At 39.2% G+C, this 21,346-nt stretch overlaps 1 protein-coding gene across 4 annotated transcripts in view; it reads left to right on the forward strand.

The window, feature by feature from the left end:
- The window catches only part of LOC131048806 (uncharacterized), a 327,816-nt gene that overhangs the window by 298,879 nt on the left and 7,591 nt on the right, over window positions 1-21,346 (forward strand). For all 4 annotated transcript variants that reach the window (XR_009106522.2, XR_009106523.2, XR_009106524.2 and 1 more), the window contains 3 exons: window positions 19,947-20,102; window positions 20,226-20,344; window positions 20,528-20,587. Coding sequence is in view for 1 of the 4 variants with exons in the window: in XM_057982881.2 (XP_057838864.2) it covers window positions 19,947-20,102; window positions 20,226-20,344; window positions 20,528-20,587 (335 nt within the window). In the remaining 3 variants the exon portion in view is untranslated. The remainder of the gene's footprint in view (window positions 1-19,946; window positions 20,103-20,225; window positions 20,345-20,527; window positions 20,588-21,346) is intronic.

The raw sequence follows: 21,346 nt of genomic DNA on the forward strand, positions 1-21,346 counted from the left end.
TATGAAATGATTGACGAATATGTGGATGAAGTCACGAATAAGGAGAATTGAGAAGTCAGTGAACTCAGCATATGAGGGGATTCAGTGAAGCAGACAATTATGGGTACAATTCCCAAACGTAAGAGAAAGCACGGAAGAATGAAAACATATCAACATGGAACGAGCGAAATAAGCTTGCAATATGCATCGCGAATTAAAGAAAGAGCAAAGCCGAGGCCAATGATGGATGAGAATTTGATAAATGAAATTAGTCAATATTGTTTTCAGTTAAGTATTAGATTCAATGATTTAAACCTAAATGCCAAAGTGTCAATCTCCCTAATAAAGATGTAAAATGATCAAAGGGATCCCGAATGTGCACTCAAACTGGTGAAGACAAGATATAACAGTTGCAATCATTGATAAAGCAAAACTCAAAATGCATTGGAACCTCATATTCAGTTCAAATTCTTGGGCGAATGAGCAATTATAGACATCGATATCAAGGAAGGATAGACTCTCTTCAATATTTTAAGTGAAAGTTCAGTATGAGACCATGCATTGCACGAATAACGAAGATTGGAAAGTGTCGAGAGCTTACAAACGGTAATTTTGACACTCTTAGACTCTCAATCTGTCTTAATTAGTTCAAAGAATGAAATTCGATCAATACAATGAAATGAAGACAACAAAAATAAAACTTGGTGAGGAGACAATTCTGTGATGAATCTCGGTTCATGAAAGGGTCCAAGCACCGAACTTCCACATTGTTATGCAAGTCATAAGCCCGATTTGCCGCCTCCATCATGTAAGCAAATGCGTAAATTCGAGGATGAACAAGAAGGAAGTGCACAAAGAAATATGAGATGACAATACACAAATGACTAAATGGATACTAAAATGAAATTGCAAAGATTTCATGAAGATGAGTTGATATTCGGGTAAGATACTTGGAAAAGTCAAAATCCAAAATCTTATCCAAAAATCGAGTTTCCAGAAGAAGTTCCAAACACCGAATTTCTCTATTATTGGAGAGTTGAGTTTTATACTACCAAGAGTCAAAATCCTAAACAGGCTCTTGAGTTTGAGTTTCCTTATTAGAGTGCACAAATTAAGTTCGATACTAACCAATTCAAATACAAACCCGAGGATGAACCCAGCTCACACCAAGACCTTGCTCGGACCTAGCTCCGATTCTAAGCCTAACATGAAAAACCCAGTAACAGAGATTATTAATTAAAAAAAAGGAATAAAAAATTGACAACAACCAAATCTTAAAATTGAAAGTCAAGCATTTTTTGAAATGTTTGGAGGAGGCTTGGAGCTTGGTTAAAAGCAATAAAATTAAGAAACATAGCTTCCCCTAGACCTCACAACAGATGTTGCCCCTTGAGCCCATTGGAGGCATTGCCCCTAGACCCGCATGAGGGGCACTAACCGTAGATCCCATGAGGGGTGTTACCCTTCGACCATGGTAGGGGCTGCCATCCTAGATCTCTGCTCTTGTTTTTATTTTCTCTCTATTCAATGCAATTAAAATGCCTTTAAATTATAAAATAATAGGTTTTTCTTTCTTTTTTTTATGTTTCTTGGTAATCTGGTTTCTTCCCTTTTTCTTGAAAAATCTTATACTTTTGGTTTGACATTCTTTCACCAAAATAGTTTTGCTGCTATACTATTAACCTATGATTGTGTAGTACAACCACAATATTATGATGATTGGATCCCTACCACAATTAGTGCACCACTTCTTTTCTTACAACATTAAATTAGATATAGTGCAATGGAATAACCATCTATCATTAACATTATGCTGATTTACATTGACATTATGTGATTTCTTGGAAGAATAACAATTTTTGAATAATGAATTTATGTAATGATTAAGCTCCTCAAAGTTGGCAAATGCAAATGCCATCATTTGGGGTTTGCCAATTTTGAATGTAAAGAAGAATATAAATATTTTAACTTAGCTATGTGCATGTACTTATGTTCAAACTTCTTAATACATGATACACATATAATTCATGCCTTTATCTTTATTTGATCCATTACTATATACATGATACTAGTTGTTACTTGAAGCCATGAATGATAAGCCCAAAGATTGACATACATACCTGTTGATGTGTATTTTGTACACGACCAAACACAGAATAAAATACCTAAGGTACCTTATCCTCTCTTGAACAAAGTTCTCGACTGCTGAAGATCTCGCCGAAGGATCAGTCGAAGTAACTCCAAGGTTCTGTTATGTAGGGTCTCTACTCATGGATAAGCACTTCGCGGTATGATGTGATTTTGCTGGAATCACAAGGGGACTTACACTTGACGACCTAAACGTCTGATTTGCTGGAATCACAGGATTTCACTAGCCTAGATTTTGAAAAAAAAGAAAAAAGGATGAGGGCGAGGGAAGGATCTAATTCTGACACTAAGAATGTAGGAGCAATGATTGATCTTTGATGAAATTCTAACTAAGTCTTGTCTTGACATCCCAGGACCATCTCCACAAGGTTAGTGTGATCTTCGGAGGAAAGCTTTATGATGTTCAGATCATCGCTACAGGCATAGACACCATCAGGCTGATGCATATCAATGAAGAAGCGGCAATTGAAGTTAAGCTTAAGCTGAATGATTCCAGTTGACTACACAAGGCAAGTCTGCAATCAACAAACTGCTAGTAGTATGGATATACAAATTTCACCATCAATCAAACACATTTCTTCCACTCATCTAATAACATGAAATCAAATCTGAGAAGTATAAAGACCATGCAAATTGTTGAGTCGACCCATAGATTTCACCATTTCTTCAATGAAGTTTTACAAGTCTTTTACAACATCTTGGCAACAATCTTTGCCTTCTCTTGCTATTCTACTCTAATTGCTATTCTATCAACTGATTATTCACTACTAGCTAACTATTCACCTACTATCAACTATTGACTAACTATTAGCCTTTACAAATGAGGAGCCAGGGCTTATATAGCGCCCTCAATACAATTCAATGCCTTAGATCAATTTGAGATCGATGGCCAAGATTTTACAAAGAAACCCTAATTAGGGTTTGTTACAACAAACTTAATTCTGACCAATGAAATAATTGCATAATTTGGACACATGTCTTCTCTGGAATATTTGACCAATGGAGAACCGGGGTAGGTACATTGAAGTTTGTGCCATCTCCCATGAGTCAGGTACATTGAATCTGGACATGTTGAAGTGGACCAACCCGACTGGAGGAGTGATGACTAGGATGCCACCTTGCCATTCCTTCAAATGTTGGACTGGAAGAGGTCGTCCTTGATGAGGCTGGGCTGGAGAAGGTCGTCCTTGATGAGGCTGGGCTGGAGAAAGTCGTCCTTGTTGATGTTGGGCTGGAGAAAGTCGTCCTTGTCCTAGTCTTCTTTCATCTGCCAAAACACAACAAAAGATGATTAAGGACACATGATAAATTCATTTCAACATAGCATTTCCTACCTTAAATCATCAACAAGAAGATATCAAAATGAAGTTTGCTTAAAATCCTTTCCAAGGACAGGCTCCATAAGAATTTTGCCCTGGACCCTTTGGAAGGGTCAGGGTGAATTTTGCATTCCTGGCTCAAATTCTTCTCACCTTGTGATCATACTTGCTTAGATACATGCCCAAGGACGTCCTCATTCTCAACCAACACCAAGCTTGATGTAAATTTGGGGCAAAAATGGAAGTTTTAAGAATTTCGCTCTGGACCCTTTGGAAGGGTCAGGAGCGATTTTCTCTTCTTGTAGCTCATTTTTGATCGTTCCAACTTCAATCGACCTCACAAAGCTAGGAAATATCTTTCTTCTTTCACCCAATCTAAGTTTGATTTCGTTTTGCAAGGCAGAATAGGAGATTTTAGGATTTTCACCCTGGACCCTTTGGAAGGGTCAGGAGCGAAAATACTCCTTTGGCCTAAAATCATCACTTTTGGAAACCAACATCAAGTCAGAGGTAGTCTCAAGGGCATTTCTTACCTTAGTCAAACCTTGTCTTAGCATAAATTTGAAAGGAATGGGTAGGTTTTAGGATTTTCGCTCTGGAACCTTTGGAAGGGTCAAGAGCGAAAATCTTGTTTTAGGGCTATCTTGCCATCCTTCCAACTTCAAATTACTTCCAAGGCATAGAACATCTTGTCTTTCTCCTTCCCATGGTATAAAAACCAAAATCTTGTCTTGAATTTGCAAGGAAAAAGGGGAATTTTAGAAATTTCGCTCTGGACCCTTTGGAAGGGTCAGGAGCGAAATTTTCATTAGGCTTTCAATTTTGCATTCTTGGCAACCAAAATTCACTCTAAGGCAATTCAAATGCCTTCTCACACCCTTGTCCTAGCTTGGTCTTGCCCAAAATTTTGAAAAAACAATGTTTTCAAGGATTTTCGCTCTGGACCCTTTGGAAGGGTCAGGAGCGAAAATCACTTTTTAGGCTTATTTCTCTATCATTTCAAGTTGCATTCACCTCAAAAGGCTAGAAAACACTTCTCCTCTCACGTCCAACCCAAGTTTGACTTAATTTTGCAAGGGAAAATAGGTGTTTGAAGAATTTTCACCCTGGACCCTTTGGAAGGGTCAGGAACGATTTTCATCATTTCTAGCATGTTCCCCCACCTCACAAGGCAAAAAGAAACTCCTCTCTTCTCTCATCCAACCCAAGTTTGACTTGATTTCGCAAGGAGAAAAGGTGATTTTAGGAAATTTCGCTCTGGACCCTTTGGAAGGGTCAGGAGCGAATTTCCTTTTTTGAGCTTGTTTTGGCTACTCCATTACCTCAATCCAATATTCAAAGGCAAGAACACATCAAAGTCCACCTAACCATGCCATAAACTCAAGAATTTGACCATCTCCAAGAAGAAAATATGAGTTTCCAAGAATTTCGCTCTGGACCCTTTGGAAGGGTCAGGAGCGAAAATCTGGTTTTGAGCTAAAATCATCATTCTTTCAACTTGAAACTTCATTGCAAGGTAAAATCTCATCTCCCTTTGCCCTAGGAACAAGTTGTTAAGCCTGAGAAAGGTCAAAAGGTATAAGGAATTTTGCCCTGGACCCTTTGGAAGGGTCAGGAGCGAAATTTCCTTTCCTGGCTAGAATCCTTCATTTTCACAACTTCTAAACATCCCCAAAGGCTAGACCATGTTCATACTTCATCTCATCATGCCTTGGACTTCAAATTTTGGCCAAATAAGGCAAGAAATGTGTCTCAGAGAGATTTTCGCTCTGGACCCTTCGGAAGGGTCAGGAGCGAAAATCCCTTCTTGGGCTAAATCCTTCATTTCTACTTTCCAAAACGACCCCAAGAGGCAAAAGCAAGTCATTTTCCTTCCATCCATGCCATAACAAATCAAAACTTGATTTCCTTTACTGCAAAATTTAGAGCTTTTAGAAATTTCGCTCTAGACCCTTTGGAAGGGTCAGGAGCGAAATTCTCATTCCTGGCTAAATTACTCATTTTTCAAGCTTCAAACCACTTCACAAGGCAAAATTAGATCATCATCCACATTAGCAACAAGGTTCTTAATCCATTCAAGTCAAGAAGCAAGGTTTATGATGAATTTCGCTCTGGACCCTTTGGAAGGGTCAGGAGCGAAATTCCCCTTTAGGTCAAAATCTTGTCCTTCAAAATCAACCAAACTCCCTCTCAAGGAAAAAACATACCCATTCATCTCCCATCAAGCCAACGCCTAGCCAAAATAAGGAGGAAAACAAGAGTTATAAAGATTTTCGCTCTGGACCCTTTGGAAGGGTCAGGAGCAAAATTCCTAATCTTGGCCAAGATCCTGACTTCATTTTCACATTTCTTTATTTAAACAATCGTTTTTGCCTTCATTCAAGCCTAGGAATGCATTAGTTCTAGGTTTTGGTCAAAGTAGAATGTCCTATGGAGAATTTCGCTCTGGACCCTTTGGAAGGGTTAGGAGCGAAATTCGCTTTGGACCCTTTGGAAGGGTTAGGAGTGAAATTTGACATTTTGGACTCTCCGTCAAGATCATTTTATGGAATATAACATTTAAGTATAAGTTATATTCCATATATACTTTCAGGATGTTTGAGAGTGGTTTCGGACCTCCAGGAGTTATATTGCAAAATCTAGTTTTTGGAGGATTCTTCAGTTTTCCAGACTTAATCAAATTTCAGGATCAGGGCATTCCAGACTTAGCCAAATTTCAGGATCAGGACATTCCAGACTTAGCGAAATTTCAGGGCATTTGAAGATCAGGATGACATTTCAGACTTCATCACTCACCAAATCGACCTAGCTTGGACCTTCAAGAATGATATCCACTCACAAAGCAAGACACAATTAGCAACGAGAGCAAAACCAGGCCCCAAGGAAGACTCTCAAAGAAACCCTAATTCTGGGGCACTTGCTGACTCCCCTGGCTCAAGCAAAGCCTACCATCCTATTGATCCCCTGGCGACACTCAAAATGCAAAGGCTAACAGACAAACCCTAAAAGACCTAGAAAACAAACCCTAGAAAGCAAAAAGCAGGGGTCCCCATTTGCAATGGGGCGATGTGTGAATACGTCACAACAATACCAAAAAGTGTCATTCAATAGCTTCAAACAGACCAATACAGATCATTTTAATCTCTAATACCATATGAGAATATGATATCTACAAGGTTCAAAGTTAGTTGGTCCCACAGACATGTAGTACTCCAAATGCTTAAGATCTTAAGAATGAATTGGTGAATGGCAACATAAATTTAACCATTCTATTACTTTTCTTGATGTTCATCTTGCTAATTAAATGAATCAGTGCATCATATTGCATAATTTAAATGAGCAAAAGCACAAAGTTGTGTCGCCCTTTGGGCTAATTGGCATAGTCCGATCGAACTTAGTTCGGCCAAATTGAGTTCGGCTGAATTAAGTTCGGTCGGACTATTTTTTTTACCACGTGGCGCCTGTTGGCGCAATCATGGTGCCTAGATGGTACCAAGAGTTCGGCCGAACTAAGTGTTGACGTGTCTAAAGTCGCATTGCTGCAAACTCCATATGGCCAACGCAGAACAGAATAAACCTGCTGAGTATCCTATCCTCTCTTGAGATAAGGAAATCCCTAGTGCTATTTTCTATGTTTGATCAAAGGGGATAACCTCAAGGTTTTGTTTGTCAGGTCTTGACTGCGGGATTGCTCAATGGTTTGATGTGTTTTTTGCTGGAAACACAAGGGGGACTTACGGTGAAATAGGCAATTGCTGGATGAGTTCCCCGAAACTTTATTGGTCTTGCTTATCAAATGGTTTAAGTCGGGTCGATACTGTTTTCAGCAAGGCTGCAGATTCTCTTGGTTAAAAAAAGGGGAACAGGAGGGATAGAGAGAGAGAGAGCTACAGAAAACAAGCTTGAAAAACTCGGATTTTGCAATAACTCGGCAAGGCCAAAAAATTTTAAAAACTCGGGACTCGCCAAAACTCGGTGAAAAACTTGGCAAAACTCGGCAACTTTATCGAACATTTGAAAATACATTTTTTTTTTATATATAATTCAAAAACACACATTTACACTAAATTTGTATAACATATATGATTTCCATGATATATAAATCAATTTTTTTTGGTAATACATAGCAACAAATGCAAGTATCATAGCATAAACCAAAAACCAAGTGCAACATATGAATAAGAGTTCAATACATATCAACGTATCATAGTGACAAACTCATAGAGTCATAGAGTCATAGACCACAAAACAAGAACCTCTGAAATTCTGATTACATATGAAGTTCAAAGTTTGGTATCAATGAAAATAAGAAATCATAAATTGCGTCTACGACTAAAGCTCAAAACAGATTGTGGCCGCTTGGTGGGTGGTGCTGAAGTAGTAGCAACATCCTCAACACTAACAGGTGCCTCTGCTACATGATCAACCTCCTGCTCCTCCTCACATGCTGCCACTTCTGCATCCCATTCCTCTCCTGCCCTCTCCAACTCACTTAGCTGCTCATTAGTAAGGAATGGATCCAAATCATTATCAACATCATCAGGAGAAGCAACCCATTCTGCTGCATATGGATCAATGTCATCCAAGTCAAGTGCTTCATGTGAATCTTGCCCTAGCACCTTCTTCTCATGTAATCGAATGTTGTACCGCACATAGACAAGATCATTCAAGCATTGTTGAGTCAACCTATTGTGCTTTTTTGTGTGGATGTTCTAAAAAACACTCCAGTTGCGCTCACAACCAGAAGCACTACAAGGCTGTGATAATATGCGGATGGCAAGCTTTTGAAGATTAGGCGTTGTGGCACCATAATCTTCCCACCACAAATCTGCAAGGATACAAAATGTGATTTATAACTTGTAAAGATTTCAATAATCTTAAAGAGAGAAATAAATGGTAAAAATTAAACATATGTTTTTTTTTACCTGGTCGTAAGGTGGCTCTCCTACGTTTGCAATCAGGTGAAGAAAACAATTCCCCTAAGGCCTTCTTATAGCTCTGCAACTCATCAAGTATCAGGTCTCGAAGGATCTCATCATCAACTAATCTCCGAATGCATGTGTCAAGGCCAATTCTAACCTCTGCATCTGCTTTGAAACTTGGAGAGTAAAAAAACTTGGGACTCAAGAAGTAGGCAGCAGCATGAATATGTTGGTGGAGTTGATGGTTCCACCTCCGATCAATTATGTGCCATATGGGTTCATACTTGGTCTTGTTTGACCCATACAAGTGTTGAATCGCCTCTTTGGCTTTATCCATGGCCTCGTATAGATACCCCATGGAGTTATGATCCCCATCCACCATTTGTAGCACCCTCACCAACGGTTCCGACACCTAGATATAAAAAATCTAACAAAATCAGCAGATTGAAATATTAGAAAATTAAATAATAAATCATCAATTAAAGTTTCAAAACTTACATTGATGATCTCCTCCACTATCTTGGCAAAATTAGTATCAAAAATGGCAATCACAACCTTCTCTGCTTCAGGCTTTGTAGCATAAGGACTCCCCAACCATCTTTCACTCACGAACATCCGCTTCAGGTTGGGCAATGTAGCAAGTATGCTCTGCAAGGTGAGGAAATTGGTAGCAAAGCGTGTGACCCCCGATCGCACAAGATCCTTACCTTCAGTGTGCTCTCTCATAAGATTCAGGACCCATGTGTGATTGTAGATGTATTTGGTGATATTCCTTCCATCTTCAACCACTTTATTTACCCAACTTAGTTTCCCTATGTCCTCAAGGAGCAAGTCAAGACAATGGGCAGCACAAGGGCTCCAAAATAATGTCGGATGTCTAGCCATTAGAAGTCTGCCGGCTGCCACATATGTAGCTGCATTATCCGTCACAACTTGGATGACATTCTGCACTCCCACATCCATCACCACCTCATCCAACATGTTGCACAAGGTCTCCACATTCTTCACTTCATTGGAGGCATCAATTGATTTTAAAATTACTAACTATCCTCCTGAAGCAACTAGAAAGTTGATGAGTGTCCTATTCCTACCATCTGTCCATCCATCAGAAAGAATGGTGCAGCCATTCTTTTCCCAAATAGTCCTTTGCTCTTCCACTAATGCATGAGTGTTTTGGACCTCATCCTGCAATAACGGTCCACTTACCTCGTAACGGCTTGGGGACTTGAACCCCTTACCTGCCACAGTCAACGCGGTGACCAATTGGTCCCAAGATGGACTAGAAATAGCATTGAATGGAACATCGTTGTAGATAAAAAATCTAGCACACGCCACCTTGGCTTGTTGGTGAGCCTCTTTATTCCATGCAGTGCCAAGCAATCTAGGTTGTGCACCAGGAGTGTTACGTGGAATAAAGAAGTTTTCCATGTTGCTGTCCAAAGTTCCCTTTGCTCGTATCCGTGGCCCAAGGGAAGAACCAGATGTCCCCACATCTGTATGTAACCCTATGGAACTCAAATCTGCCCTTGGGGCTGCCATTGCCTCTGCTGTTCTCTTTTTTGTTGCCTTCCTTTGATCATATGCTTCAAGCGCTACTATTGCATCTCTCGTAGCCTCTTCAGTACATTCTGTACAGCTTGTGGTATCTCGGCATTGAATTTTTGCAAGGTGATATTTGAACCTATTAATGCCACCTTTTACAATTTTTTTGCAATGGTTGCAAAAAACATCTCCTCGTTTTGGACCTGGTCTCCCATGTTTCCAACAAGGGTCTCTCTTTTTGCCACCAACTTTAACTGTAGAAGCTGAATCCATTTTCTTTCAAAAAGATGTGGAAAAGAACCTAGCAAAAGAGAGACAACATTTAGAGATCAATAACATTGTTAACAAAAAAAATCACGAACATCCAAAAATTACAATGACTATATAACTGTATTTTATTTACAGTCATCTATTAATAGATGACTATCTAAAATTAAAAATTTTAATTGGTTGTGTATTTTTTTAAGTTTTTAACTTCAAATTTAAATTTAAATGAAATACTTTAATACACAGTTGACAGTCATTTCAAATGACTATGAGTATGTATTACACAGTCATTTCACAATTGATTGTGTAATACATAGTCATTAATTACAATGTACATTAATGTATTACACAGTCATTAGTCATTTGAAAATGACTGTTTATTACACAGTCATTTCAAATGACCGTGTATTACACAATCATCAGTCATTTGAAAATGACTGTGTATTACACAGTCATCAGTCATTTGAAATGACTGTGTAATACACAGTCATTACAGTCATTTCAAATGACTGATGACTGTGACTGTGTAATACACAGTCATTTTCAAATGACTGTGACTGTGTAATGACTGTAATGACTGTGTATTACACAGTCATTTGAGATGACTGTGACTGTGTAATACACAGTCATTTTCAAATGACTGTGTATTTGAAATGGCTGTGTAATACACAGTCATCAGTCATTTGAAATGACTGTAATGACACAGTCATTTAAAAATTTTAAAACAGTCATTTGACTCATTTTAATTGACTGTGAATACATAGTCGATTAAAATTTAAATGACTGAATTCAAAATAAAACAATACAAAAAGATCACGAATAAACAAGTAAAAACCTGGTCGCGCGTGCAAATGCAAACCCTACTGGAAATCGCGTGGCGTTTTTTGCTTGCGACTTTAGTCGCATTTTGTGCCGCATTTTCGGGCGGGTTTTGGCGATTAACGGCGAGTATTTGTCAATAAAATCGTGGCGACTATATGGAAAAATCGCGCCGAGTTTTTCCGCGATTAACTCGCGCGCCATTAGGGATCGCGATTACTTGCGAGTTTTCTAATGGCTCGCCGAGTTTTGCAAGCCTGACAGAAAATATAAATTTTAACTAAGATAGCAGATTTAGTAAACAGACAGACACCTCCAAATAACTAAATTAAGCATTACCAGCCATTTAAGCACAATACTTGCATCAATCTAGTGCGATCTTCAAGGGAAAATTGAATTTTCATGCTATTAAATACAACATCAGAACTTTGACATTCATTTAGTGAGCATTCAATAACCGAACTAAGCATATGAAAGGTTCAGATTAACCATACAAAAGGAAAGACAATCAGCCATTCCCTAATGGTATGAACAATGAGGATTCTATCGGATGTTTAATTAGAAAATGCTATATAAAAGAAAGAAACATAACTGAAAATTCTAAATTAATGAAGAAGGAGACCATGCACTCACAGGGAAACTTGAAATAGTCTTAACTTTGCATTAAATCCTGTAAATTTCGCCAGAGCTTTAGCAACAATCCCAAAAACTTCTTCCAAAATAAGGGAAAACCAGTCCCTTAAATAGGCTTCAAAATTGGATGAATGACCAGGATCTTATCTAAACTAAAGGCCTAGATTCATCCATAAAACATGGCTGCCCATACCCATAAATGGGAGGCAAATATCACCAACTACCCCAAAGGGAGTAATAACTACCCCAAAAGGTAATTAGAACTTATCCAAAAATAATCCAAAAAGGTGCATACACATAAAGTTTTACATTTAGTTGACTTGGAAGTCAAACATGACCCTTTGGCCAAAAAGTGCACTTTTCAAAATCAGAAAGGGAAAAAAAACACTTTAGGAGAGCACTTTTTCTTTTTCAGCTTCACACCCCTTTTCTAGGAATTCATCCTCGCCGTGCAAATATTCTCGCCAAAGGTCCCAACCTGTTGTACGTTCCTCACGAACATATTCCTGGAACCTGAGGCACAATTGGAATAGCAAACTGAATGGAGGCATAGGAGGATGGCGAATTTTATACTACATGCCTTCAAGGTATTGGTCTACGTGCTTCAAACCATCCTTCCAGCTGGAACGATTATGCTCGAAGCACAACATGTCTGACTGGAATTGACCAACAAAACTCAGGTCCTTAGCGGAATAGGTGATCCTATCCATTCCTAGTCTTTCCTCCCAGTCCGACTGTATCACTTCATCAGACAGGTCATTTTGCCATCTCGAGACCATTGATCGGAGGATCATTTTGCCGAGTTCCTGCATGGTGTTCAGAATTGTCTCGCATGCATCGTGTTCTTTATCAATGATTTCTCGTGTCATTCTTCATGGTGATAGTCCAGTACCATTCCTTAAGAGTGCCAATGTTATAAGGATCTAGGATGGTGGATAATGTAGGAATCTGCGCATGGGTCCAGAAGAGAGCTCTCTTGAGGGGAAGAGCAGTGGCAGCCACTTCATGCATTCTAATGGATTCCCTCTTTACCTCTAATAGCCGGACCAGGGTGGCCTCTCGATGGTGAGCCATCTCTTTTACTTCTTCGAGGATTCATTCTCCCCTCCCTTTGATGCCCTGTATCCATTCTTTGACGGCCCTCGCAGTATCCCGTACTCCTTCAAATTCTGTTGTGGTCCTCTGTGCCAAGGCCGTTGGGGGAATTTGGGATTCGGAAGCATTGTGCAATGGTCTCAGGAGTTGATCAATGTATCCCTTGGCCTGCTCGGCACGAGCTTGATACATGTCCTTTTCAGCTGTTATCTCTTCAAGTTGCCTGAGCATGTTCTATACTGAATCCTTGAATTCCTCCTTTTCCTGTTCCTTAGTGGCTCGTCCGATGGGGACGGTTGTGATGCTATAATCTGCCAGTGTGATCCGATCTGCTGACTTGTCTACAGGTGGGGTGGCGATGTGAAGAGTACGGTTCCTTTGCTCATTTTTGGTTATTCTAGAATATGCCTTGGGCTTTTTCTTTCCCTTGGCTTTAGCTCGATCTATATGTGAGAAGATGTCCTCCAAATCAATGGGTGGCTTTGTGGCGGCCTTGCGCTGGGCTCGGGCAATCAACCATTCCTGAGGTACAGTTTGGGCTGATGCTATGGTTAAATTTTCACTCTGTTCTTTGATGTTTTCAGCCGTCTCATCACAAATTTGCAGCTGTTCCGTTATGGGAGAAGTGGAGAAGGTGTCAAGCTCTTTGCTTGCAACAGAGTTTTCTCCTACTTCACTGAACAATTGTCTGGTGCCTTCGTGTGATGGTAGCTCTTCAGCCTTTTCGAGCTCGCGCGTCTCCTCTGCCTTTTGCTCTCCTTCAACGGTAGAGTCATCTTTGGCAGTGTTATGGAGCAGCAGTTCATGGCGACTATGTTGGGTGGATTCATGTACTTTGATCTCCTGAATGGATGGAATCTCTCCTTCCTCAATTTGGTTACCCGGCTCAGCTGATTCAATGACTCTTAGCTCGGTGTCCAGCATGTCGGGTGCGGGAGGATCATCAGCTCCAAATGCATCGATGTCGCTCTGGGAAGGAAGAGCAGGTATATAATCCAATTCTACTACATCGTCGGATGAACTGGGGTCCTTTGATGATGAAGTGACCTCTGGCCTCCTAATGGGAATCTTCTCCCTTCTTGTTCTCTTGGATGTCCGAGTTCCTCTGTTGGCTTTAGCCTTCTTCCTTTTCTCAAGCTTTTCAATTTCTTCCCTAGGTGCACTGGAAGTTCCCTCATCTTTGGAGGACTGAGAATCAAGGCTACCCATTAAGTGGTAAGTGAACTGGACTCCTTCATGAATTAGTCGCTCAATTTGTTGATGCAACCATTGGTCTGTATATCTTGCTAGGGCTGCCATGACTGCCTCAAAATTAGTGATCGGGTCTTGCGACCAATCAACGCCTGGCAAAAGATGCCTTACTGCCTCAAATTCTTGGACCTGTAGGCAATTTCCTGAATCTGTGAGTTGATCTGGGACCCGACGATATTCATAGAGTCGCATTTGCTGCACACTTAGCCTAGAATATTCACGCCTTAGGACCTCATAGTCATCAGAGCAGTTTTTCCAATAATCTTCAACTGACTCTTTTGCTCTATACCGCCTGCCATAGGCTCTCTTTGCCAGATTGTCGTGATCAAAGCATTTCCTTGGAAAATGCTCCTGTATGCCATAGGAGGCCAGCTCTGCGAAGGATTCCTCTGCTTGGGTGGGGGTCTTCAAATGGACATCCTGGTTCCCTATAATCATGGGGAACGCGAATCCAGCCTGCTTGCTGTCTCTGAGTAAGGTGCCGGCCGGATGTGACTGCCTTGCAACCTCCATAAGAACTATCTAGTCGGTTGGGTACTATGGAAGCCAGAGAGGGGCACCATCAAAGCCAGCTATCCGGATATAGGAGAACCTTGGGAACTGGATGAACCAGGCTCCGTATCTCTGTACTAGAATAGTAGCTTGCTTCGAGAGCCTTATGGGTAATCCTCCCTGCATAAGCCTGACCAAGTGCATTGTGAAGGCGTCATTGATGCACTCATACTGGCCAACTGCATAAGTCGGGTTGTTCTTTTCTCTCTGAGCTATATCCTGATAGTGAAGCTGTGGGTAACAATCATATACCTTTACCTGATCAGGTCCATTCCCAATTTCACCTTTCATTATTAAACCTAGCAGTGGCTGGTTCCTGGCGAACATGTAGACCAAATAAGAGGTCATAGTGAAGTACTTCTTTGTCTCGAGTTCAATTAGCTGAGTGTGGATGTTGTCGCTTATAATCTGGGCCCAGTCAAACTTGGACTTCTCAGCAAAGACTTGCTCTGTGAAGTCAAACATCCACTCTTCAAAGTAGTTGGATTTGGGAAGTCCCATAACCCTGCTGAGCAATGTGACCATGTCCCCATGCTCATTGTGAAAGTCACTTCTTGAGGTCTTTTTCCCAATTCTGATGCTTTGAGGTCTTCTCTCCTTGTACCACTCTTCATTGATCAGTGTTCTGCATTTGGTAGGATTCATATCATATGCCCCCTGCGCCTCATCTATAGTTGTTGCTATAGGGTTGTTTGGGAAGGGAATGTCAAATGCATTGTCAATGGCCTCAGGAGTGAAGTTAGCGAGGACCATGTCCTCAAGGAGCACCAATCTGGAACCTGGCTGGTAATGTCGGGCAGCCTATACTACTAACTCATAGTTTTGCACTGCTGGGGGAAATCCTGCTGCTTGGGCGATGCCACTTTCCATCATCTGCCTAGGCCTTCCGTAGGCATTAGGGGAGAAAACTCGGCTCCTGAAATCTTGGATATCGATATGGCCTAGGTCAGTATCACCGACATTATCCCATACACTCTAAACTTTTGACTCCCTCAATCCCCCTCTTTGATACTGGTACTTCATCCTTTCGACTCGACGGGGATATCTGATTTGGATGCTCCCGATGTCTCGGCCGTAGCAGGCGTCTTTGTAATATCCCTTGGCTAATCTGACCCTGTTTCGCTTATTTGAACCCCAAGGAATATTGTCAAACACTTGGCATACAATGTTTGAAGCCGCTGTAGTGAATTCTTTATTTGTCTTCTTTGGGTTTGTAGGCTGCAAATGAAGTTATGGAAAGCTTCTAACAATGCAAAGTTGTTATAGAAATGATATACTAGCTGTTTTAGACCTTTCCACACATATGTAATGACTGAAATTAACTAGTACAGCTAGTTGACATTAAGACAAACACTTGTCATGCATCCCAATGTATACCTACAGCCATTAGGCATTTAAGCAAACAATTGGCATGAAAGCTAAGTGGCTGATCAATGTTGAATGTTACCATGAATGTGGAATATGCAAATTATATCTCCATTAAACATATGCAACCTCCAAGTATTTAATGATATAATCATAATAGAAAATGATGCAATGAAGTAATGATTTTCTAATACAATGACCATAGATAGAAAACCTGGAATTTCAATGGCTGCTTTGATATATTGGTTTGATTCTCCTCATATGCAAATCCCTTGTCAAATATATATAGCTGTTCAACCTTTCTAAATCCCCTTCTATAGAACTCAAACTACTGTAGCGCACTGTTCACGGCACTGTAGCGCACTGTTCATGCGCACTGTTCACGGCACTGTAGCGCACTGTAGTCTCTTTCAATCTGCAAACAAACTCTGAAATAAACCCTCCAATTAGCTCAATATTGACTTCTGAATGAAGCCAACTCTCACAAGCATAATCAGATGATATTGCACACCCTCTATATGCTGTTACAATGAAGAAACCACGCTCTCCAATGCCGACAAGCCTTGAATCCTGCAGAAACCCTTGGTATTCTACACTTCAATGCTCCAGAGAAACTTCAATCAAAAACTCCAATCACATAATCAATCCCCCTTATCTTCTTTTCAAAAGCCTTATATATATTTCCCATGAAGGTTTGATTTTCTCCAATAAGGCATTAAATCAATTAATGATATTAAATGACATTTAATGATATAATATTTTCACTTTGTCGTTTAATATTTCACCTTGGTAAAAGAGCCACAATTAATTAATTAAATGGTCCCCTTTAATGATACTTGGACCCTTACTTAAGTTATAATATAAAATTATATTATAACTTAATAATATAAGCTCAAAACATTAATGTTTATTTAAACTAAATAAACATTAATATCTCCATTAATATTCAACATTTTTGAACGCCGTCTGAACTGGGAGCTGATATGATGAAGCTGCATATGACCATACCCCCTTTACTAAAAATAGCAGGGGTCCATCTCTAACATCCCAAGACTTACTAAAAATAGGAAGTAGAGCAAATGATGTCCGAATGATGCCAAACGAAGACCAAACTGAAGCACTCTGAACATTGGAGATGATACCAATCCTCAAAAAACCCTTTATCCAACACATTAGCCTACGAGGGTCAGGGTAATAGGCTAATCTCACAAAATCCAAGTCTGCTAAAATGGGGGCATTACAGTCTTTGATGATTCTACCGCTGATTTAGACATTTATCTTGCACAGCCGGACACGGATTACGAGGCGATAAAAGGAAGCAAAGCGGATTAGATAAAGAATATGGCAGCATTCCTGGATTAATTCAAAAATTGTATTGGAAGAACAACATGATTTTGTTAGCTAAAAGCTTGATTGATTTAAACCTAAATAGTTATGAAGCTTTTGACTACGGATTTATACTTGGGCATTTTCAGGATCAATTTTCAAAATGGACAAAGCTTGAGAAATTTTCCTATTTTGAAAATGCATTTTCTAGCTGATTCTTAGGAGTAAGTTCTGATTTCGATTGCTTTGCATGACGCCTTATAAACGGAAAGATGCGATTCTCAAGATTTAAGCATTTTAATCAATTTTTTGCACACACACCTATCCAATTTTCAAATACTTCAAAAGATCGAGAGAGGTAAAGCGTACTTATCTGGTGAAAATGGACGGCGAGAAATTGCCTGATTTGCCTTGCAAGAACGGATGGGGGAGTTTTGCAAATTTTGAATTTCAACGGTTAACTTTATTCAAATTTTCGTGCTTATGGTTTGAAAAGAACTTGTAGTTTTGAATTTTAGACTTAGCGATTTTTTACCTTGGGCGAAATGGTAATTGAACTTGAATGTTTGAAAGGGTTTATGTCAACGATTTTACCTTTGATGCAAATTGTGCTCTCTGGCTCCAACCTCCAAACCTTACGAGATCCTCTTTCACGTGATTTTACCCTAACTTCGGTGGAATGAGGGAATTTTAAAAACTTCAAAGACTTCGCATTTCATCCTCCAAATCGCGAACTTCGGTGCCTTGACGTGGTTCGCAAACTTCACTCTCTGCGCTTTCTCTTAAACGTGATCTTCGAAGGAATGGGGGATTTTGCCAATTTAAACACTTCGCACTTTCACCCTAAAATGCGATTTTCGGTTCTATGAGGGTTTTTGAAGATTTCTTAAACTTCGCATTTTCATCCTCCAAATCGCGAACTTTGGTGCTTTGGCATTTTATCCCCTACTGCTCAATTTCGGAGAATGATGAGTCTCTGCCAATTTCGGCATTCTAAAGGGTTTTGCCAACTTCGATCTTTACTTTCCCCACGCCTTTCCTCCGGATTGCGACTTTCAGCGATTGGGAGGAGTTTGAAACTTTAAACTTTTCGTATTTATCCCTAGCAAGGCAATCTTCGGCATTCTAGAGGGTTTGCTAATTTCGGACCCTGTGACAATTTTGCCAAATTTCGGACTTTTGACATTTCACTTAAGGGGTCCGAAATTCGGCCCTTTGGGCATTTTTGCCAACTTTTTAACTTTTGACATTTCACTTAAGGGGTCCGAAATTCGGCCCTTTGGGCATTTTTGCCAACTTTTAACTTTTGACATTTCACTTAAGGGGTCCGAAATTCGGCCCTTTGGGCATTTTTGCCAACTTTTTAACTTTTGACATTTCACTTAAGGGGTCCGAAATTCGGCCCTTTGGGCATTTTTGCCAACTTTGGCACTTTGCAAAAAAAAATTCACTCCTCTTCCAGTTGGCGAAAATCGCCATTCATTCAAATCTCGTAAACTCTGTAAAAACAAACATCATGTAATCTCTCTCATCATTCTTATGCGAAAAATTGGCAACTTTGGGTCCTCACGTGACCTTTGGACGCGCTGTTCTTTTACTTGGCGGACTTCGCCAGTCTCCATCATCACACGCCCATTCAAGGCGATTTCACAAGCTTGAACAATCTTTTGAAATTCATGCACGAGGGCTCGACTAACCTAATGGAATTACTGGCTCTTTCGCTCAACATCATCATCTTACGGATTGAACGCAGGCTCGCTCGAAAGGACGCGAGAGGCTCTGCGCAGAACTCAACAGGGCAAAGACGGAAAGGCTCAAAAAGGAAGGGGGACCCTGTCGGCGACAGGGAGCGTGTGCAATGCACAACACTAAGTTATAAGTATGAAGAGTTCAACCGAACTTGCCTATGTGTCAGGTGATGTGGCAACAAAATCACCATTTTGTCTGCATTTCTGAAACTTTTCACTTCTGCTCTATTTTTGTTCATGCAGAATATTTTTTACAAAATTCATAAAATACCCTTTTGTAGAGCTCGGAGTCAGGAATCTAGACATATAATTTTTTAAATATTTTTATTAATTGTAATATTTTTTATTCTTTAAACATTGCAAGTAGGTTTTTTAAGTTCAAAAAGAGGTTGATTTGAAATTAAACAAAAATATTAAATGATATTAAAGAATTAATTTATTTTTTTTCACTAGATTAGAGAATCTTCTCCAAAAGGGTATATTTTTTTTTTTGATAATGATAAATTAAGTAGCAAAAGGTGACGCCGAATTAAAACTATCAAATTCAACTATGTTAGACTTAAAAATATTATTACGAGAAAAATATACATCAAAATTTAATTTTTTTTTTTAGCACTACATATATATATCTTCTATTTGGAGGATTAAAATCAGAAAAAAATAAGCTCGTTTTCATTTTTTTGGTGATGCCAACTAGAACCTCTGATTTTCAGCATTTTTCAGCAATAAAAAATCTGTCTTTGAATATATAAAAAAATGTCAATTTTTTAAATTTTTTTTAAAAATTACAGACATAAATTTCATTTAGATTTCTACATTTGATCAGTTTACATTATTTTGAAATTCAATTTAGAAATGTCATTTTTATGCGGTCAAGTTAAACAGTTTTAGTTGTGTTGGCCACTTCCTTTATAAAAGGGTGATATAGCATTGTGCTTTTACCCAATTACACATGTAATCTTGACAAATTATGTGTGCAGACGAAAATGAACGAGACACACCATCACCTCACGAAAAAGTCTTGGATTGCATAACTTCTGTCATCAATGTTGCCAAGGTACAAGACATTCTTGAGCAGGGAAAGAACATAATTGCAGCATTTCATAATACTCTTCATCCTGGAAATTCATGGCAAGGTATTAAGATTCAAAAAACCATATATCTATTTGTCATATTCAATTGTTTGTTGGCTAGACGAGGTTGGTTGTTCTAGTTTTATGTGTTTTGAACAGAAAGGAACTTTCTCGTGTGTTCTGCAGTTAAGTTATCAGTTTTTCTGGCAATCCAAGCATTGTATCGAAGGCTTCGTCTTGCCACCTCAGAAGCTAGTAGCATTTCTTCTGATGAAGGGGCTCTTATAAATACCTTGATCATTGAGGTGTGCTTAATATTAAAATCCATTTTCTTTAAATTTCAGATAGACAGATGAGCTACTCTATAACGTCTGATAAGTTTATTTAACTGATGAGCTACTCTATAACGTCTGATAAGTTTATTTAACTGATGAGCTACTCTATAACAATGTCTGATAAGTTTATTTAACTCTTTTGTGCAAGTACAGTCCTTTCAAATTTTAATCCCATTGATTCTCGAGTGCATAAGCAGCATAAAAATTGCACAGGTACTTAATGCCTAAAACTTTCCTTTCAAAGCATTTGCTTATGTTACATTTCAATTTAAATTACTTATTACTTGCACGGTATGTATGTGACCGTTAAAATGAACATTTTTTTTGAAATTCTAAAGTTAAAAGAGATTATGCGGACGGCCTCCTAGTATTTATCCCACTAATGAATAACTGCATGTAAAATCATACAATTTTCTGAACTATGCTAGAGCTAGAGAATTCTTAGTTCTTTTAATATATTTCATATTTGTCTCCAATATTGCTTAAAATCCGATGTTTTGATCAAGTTATAGACCATTTCACCTCCTCCTAACATATTTATTCTGTTCACTTTTCTCTTAGGGTAGGGTATCACTGATTTGATAAAAATGAGTATTTGACATAAATCTGTTGCTCTTAAATGGCAAAATAGACTGCTGTTATGCCACTAATAACATTCTGCTCCCTTGCAATGACAAATCTTTTGCGAGTTACCCCTACATGATGCCCACTGCCTAAATTATGAGTGAGAAAGATGGCTATGAATCTCTGAAATTTGCACTGTCAAATTGGACAGTTATGTTCCATCTATGTGAGGAACAAGTCCAAAGTACAAACCTCTGAAAATATTTATTTTCTGTATATTATGGGATCTAATGCTCTTGGGAAGCTATCCCTGCACCAGAAAGATGGCCTTTAAAGACTTTAATCAGTTTGTACTAAAATTTTATTTCAACTAGTTTTTCTTCTATAAGGTGTATAGTGGATTGTCCT

The sequence above is a fragment of the Cryptomeria japonica genome, chromosome 8, assembly GCF_030272615.1.
Source record: "Cryptomeria japonica chromosome 8, Sugi_1.0, whole genome shotgun sequence".
Taxonomy (NCBI): domain Eukaryota; kingdom Viridiplantae; phylum Streptophyta; class Pinopsida; order Cupressales; family Cupressaceae; genus Cryptomeria; species Cryptomeria japonica.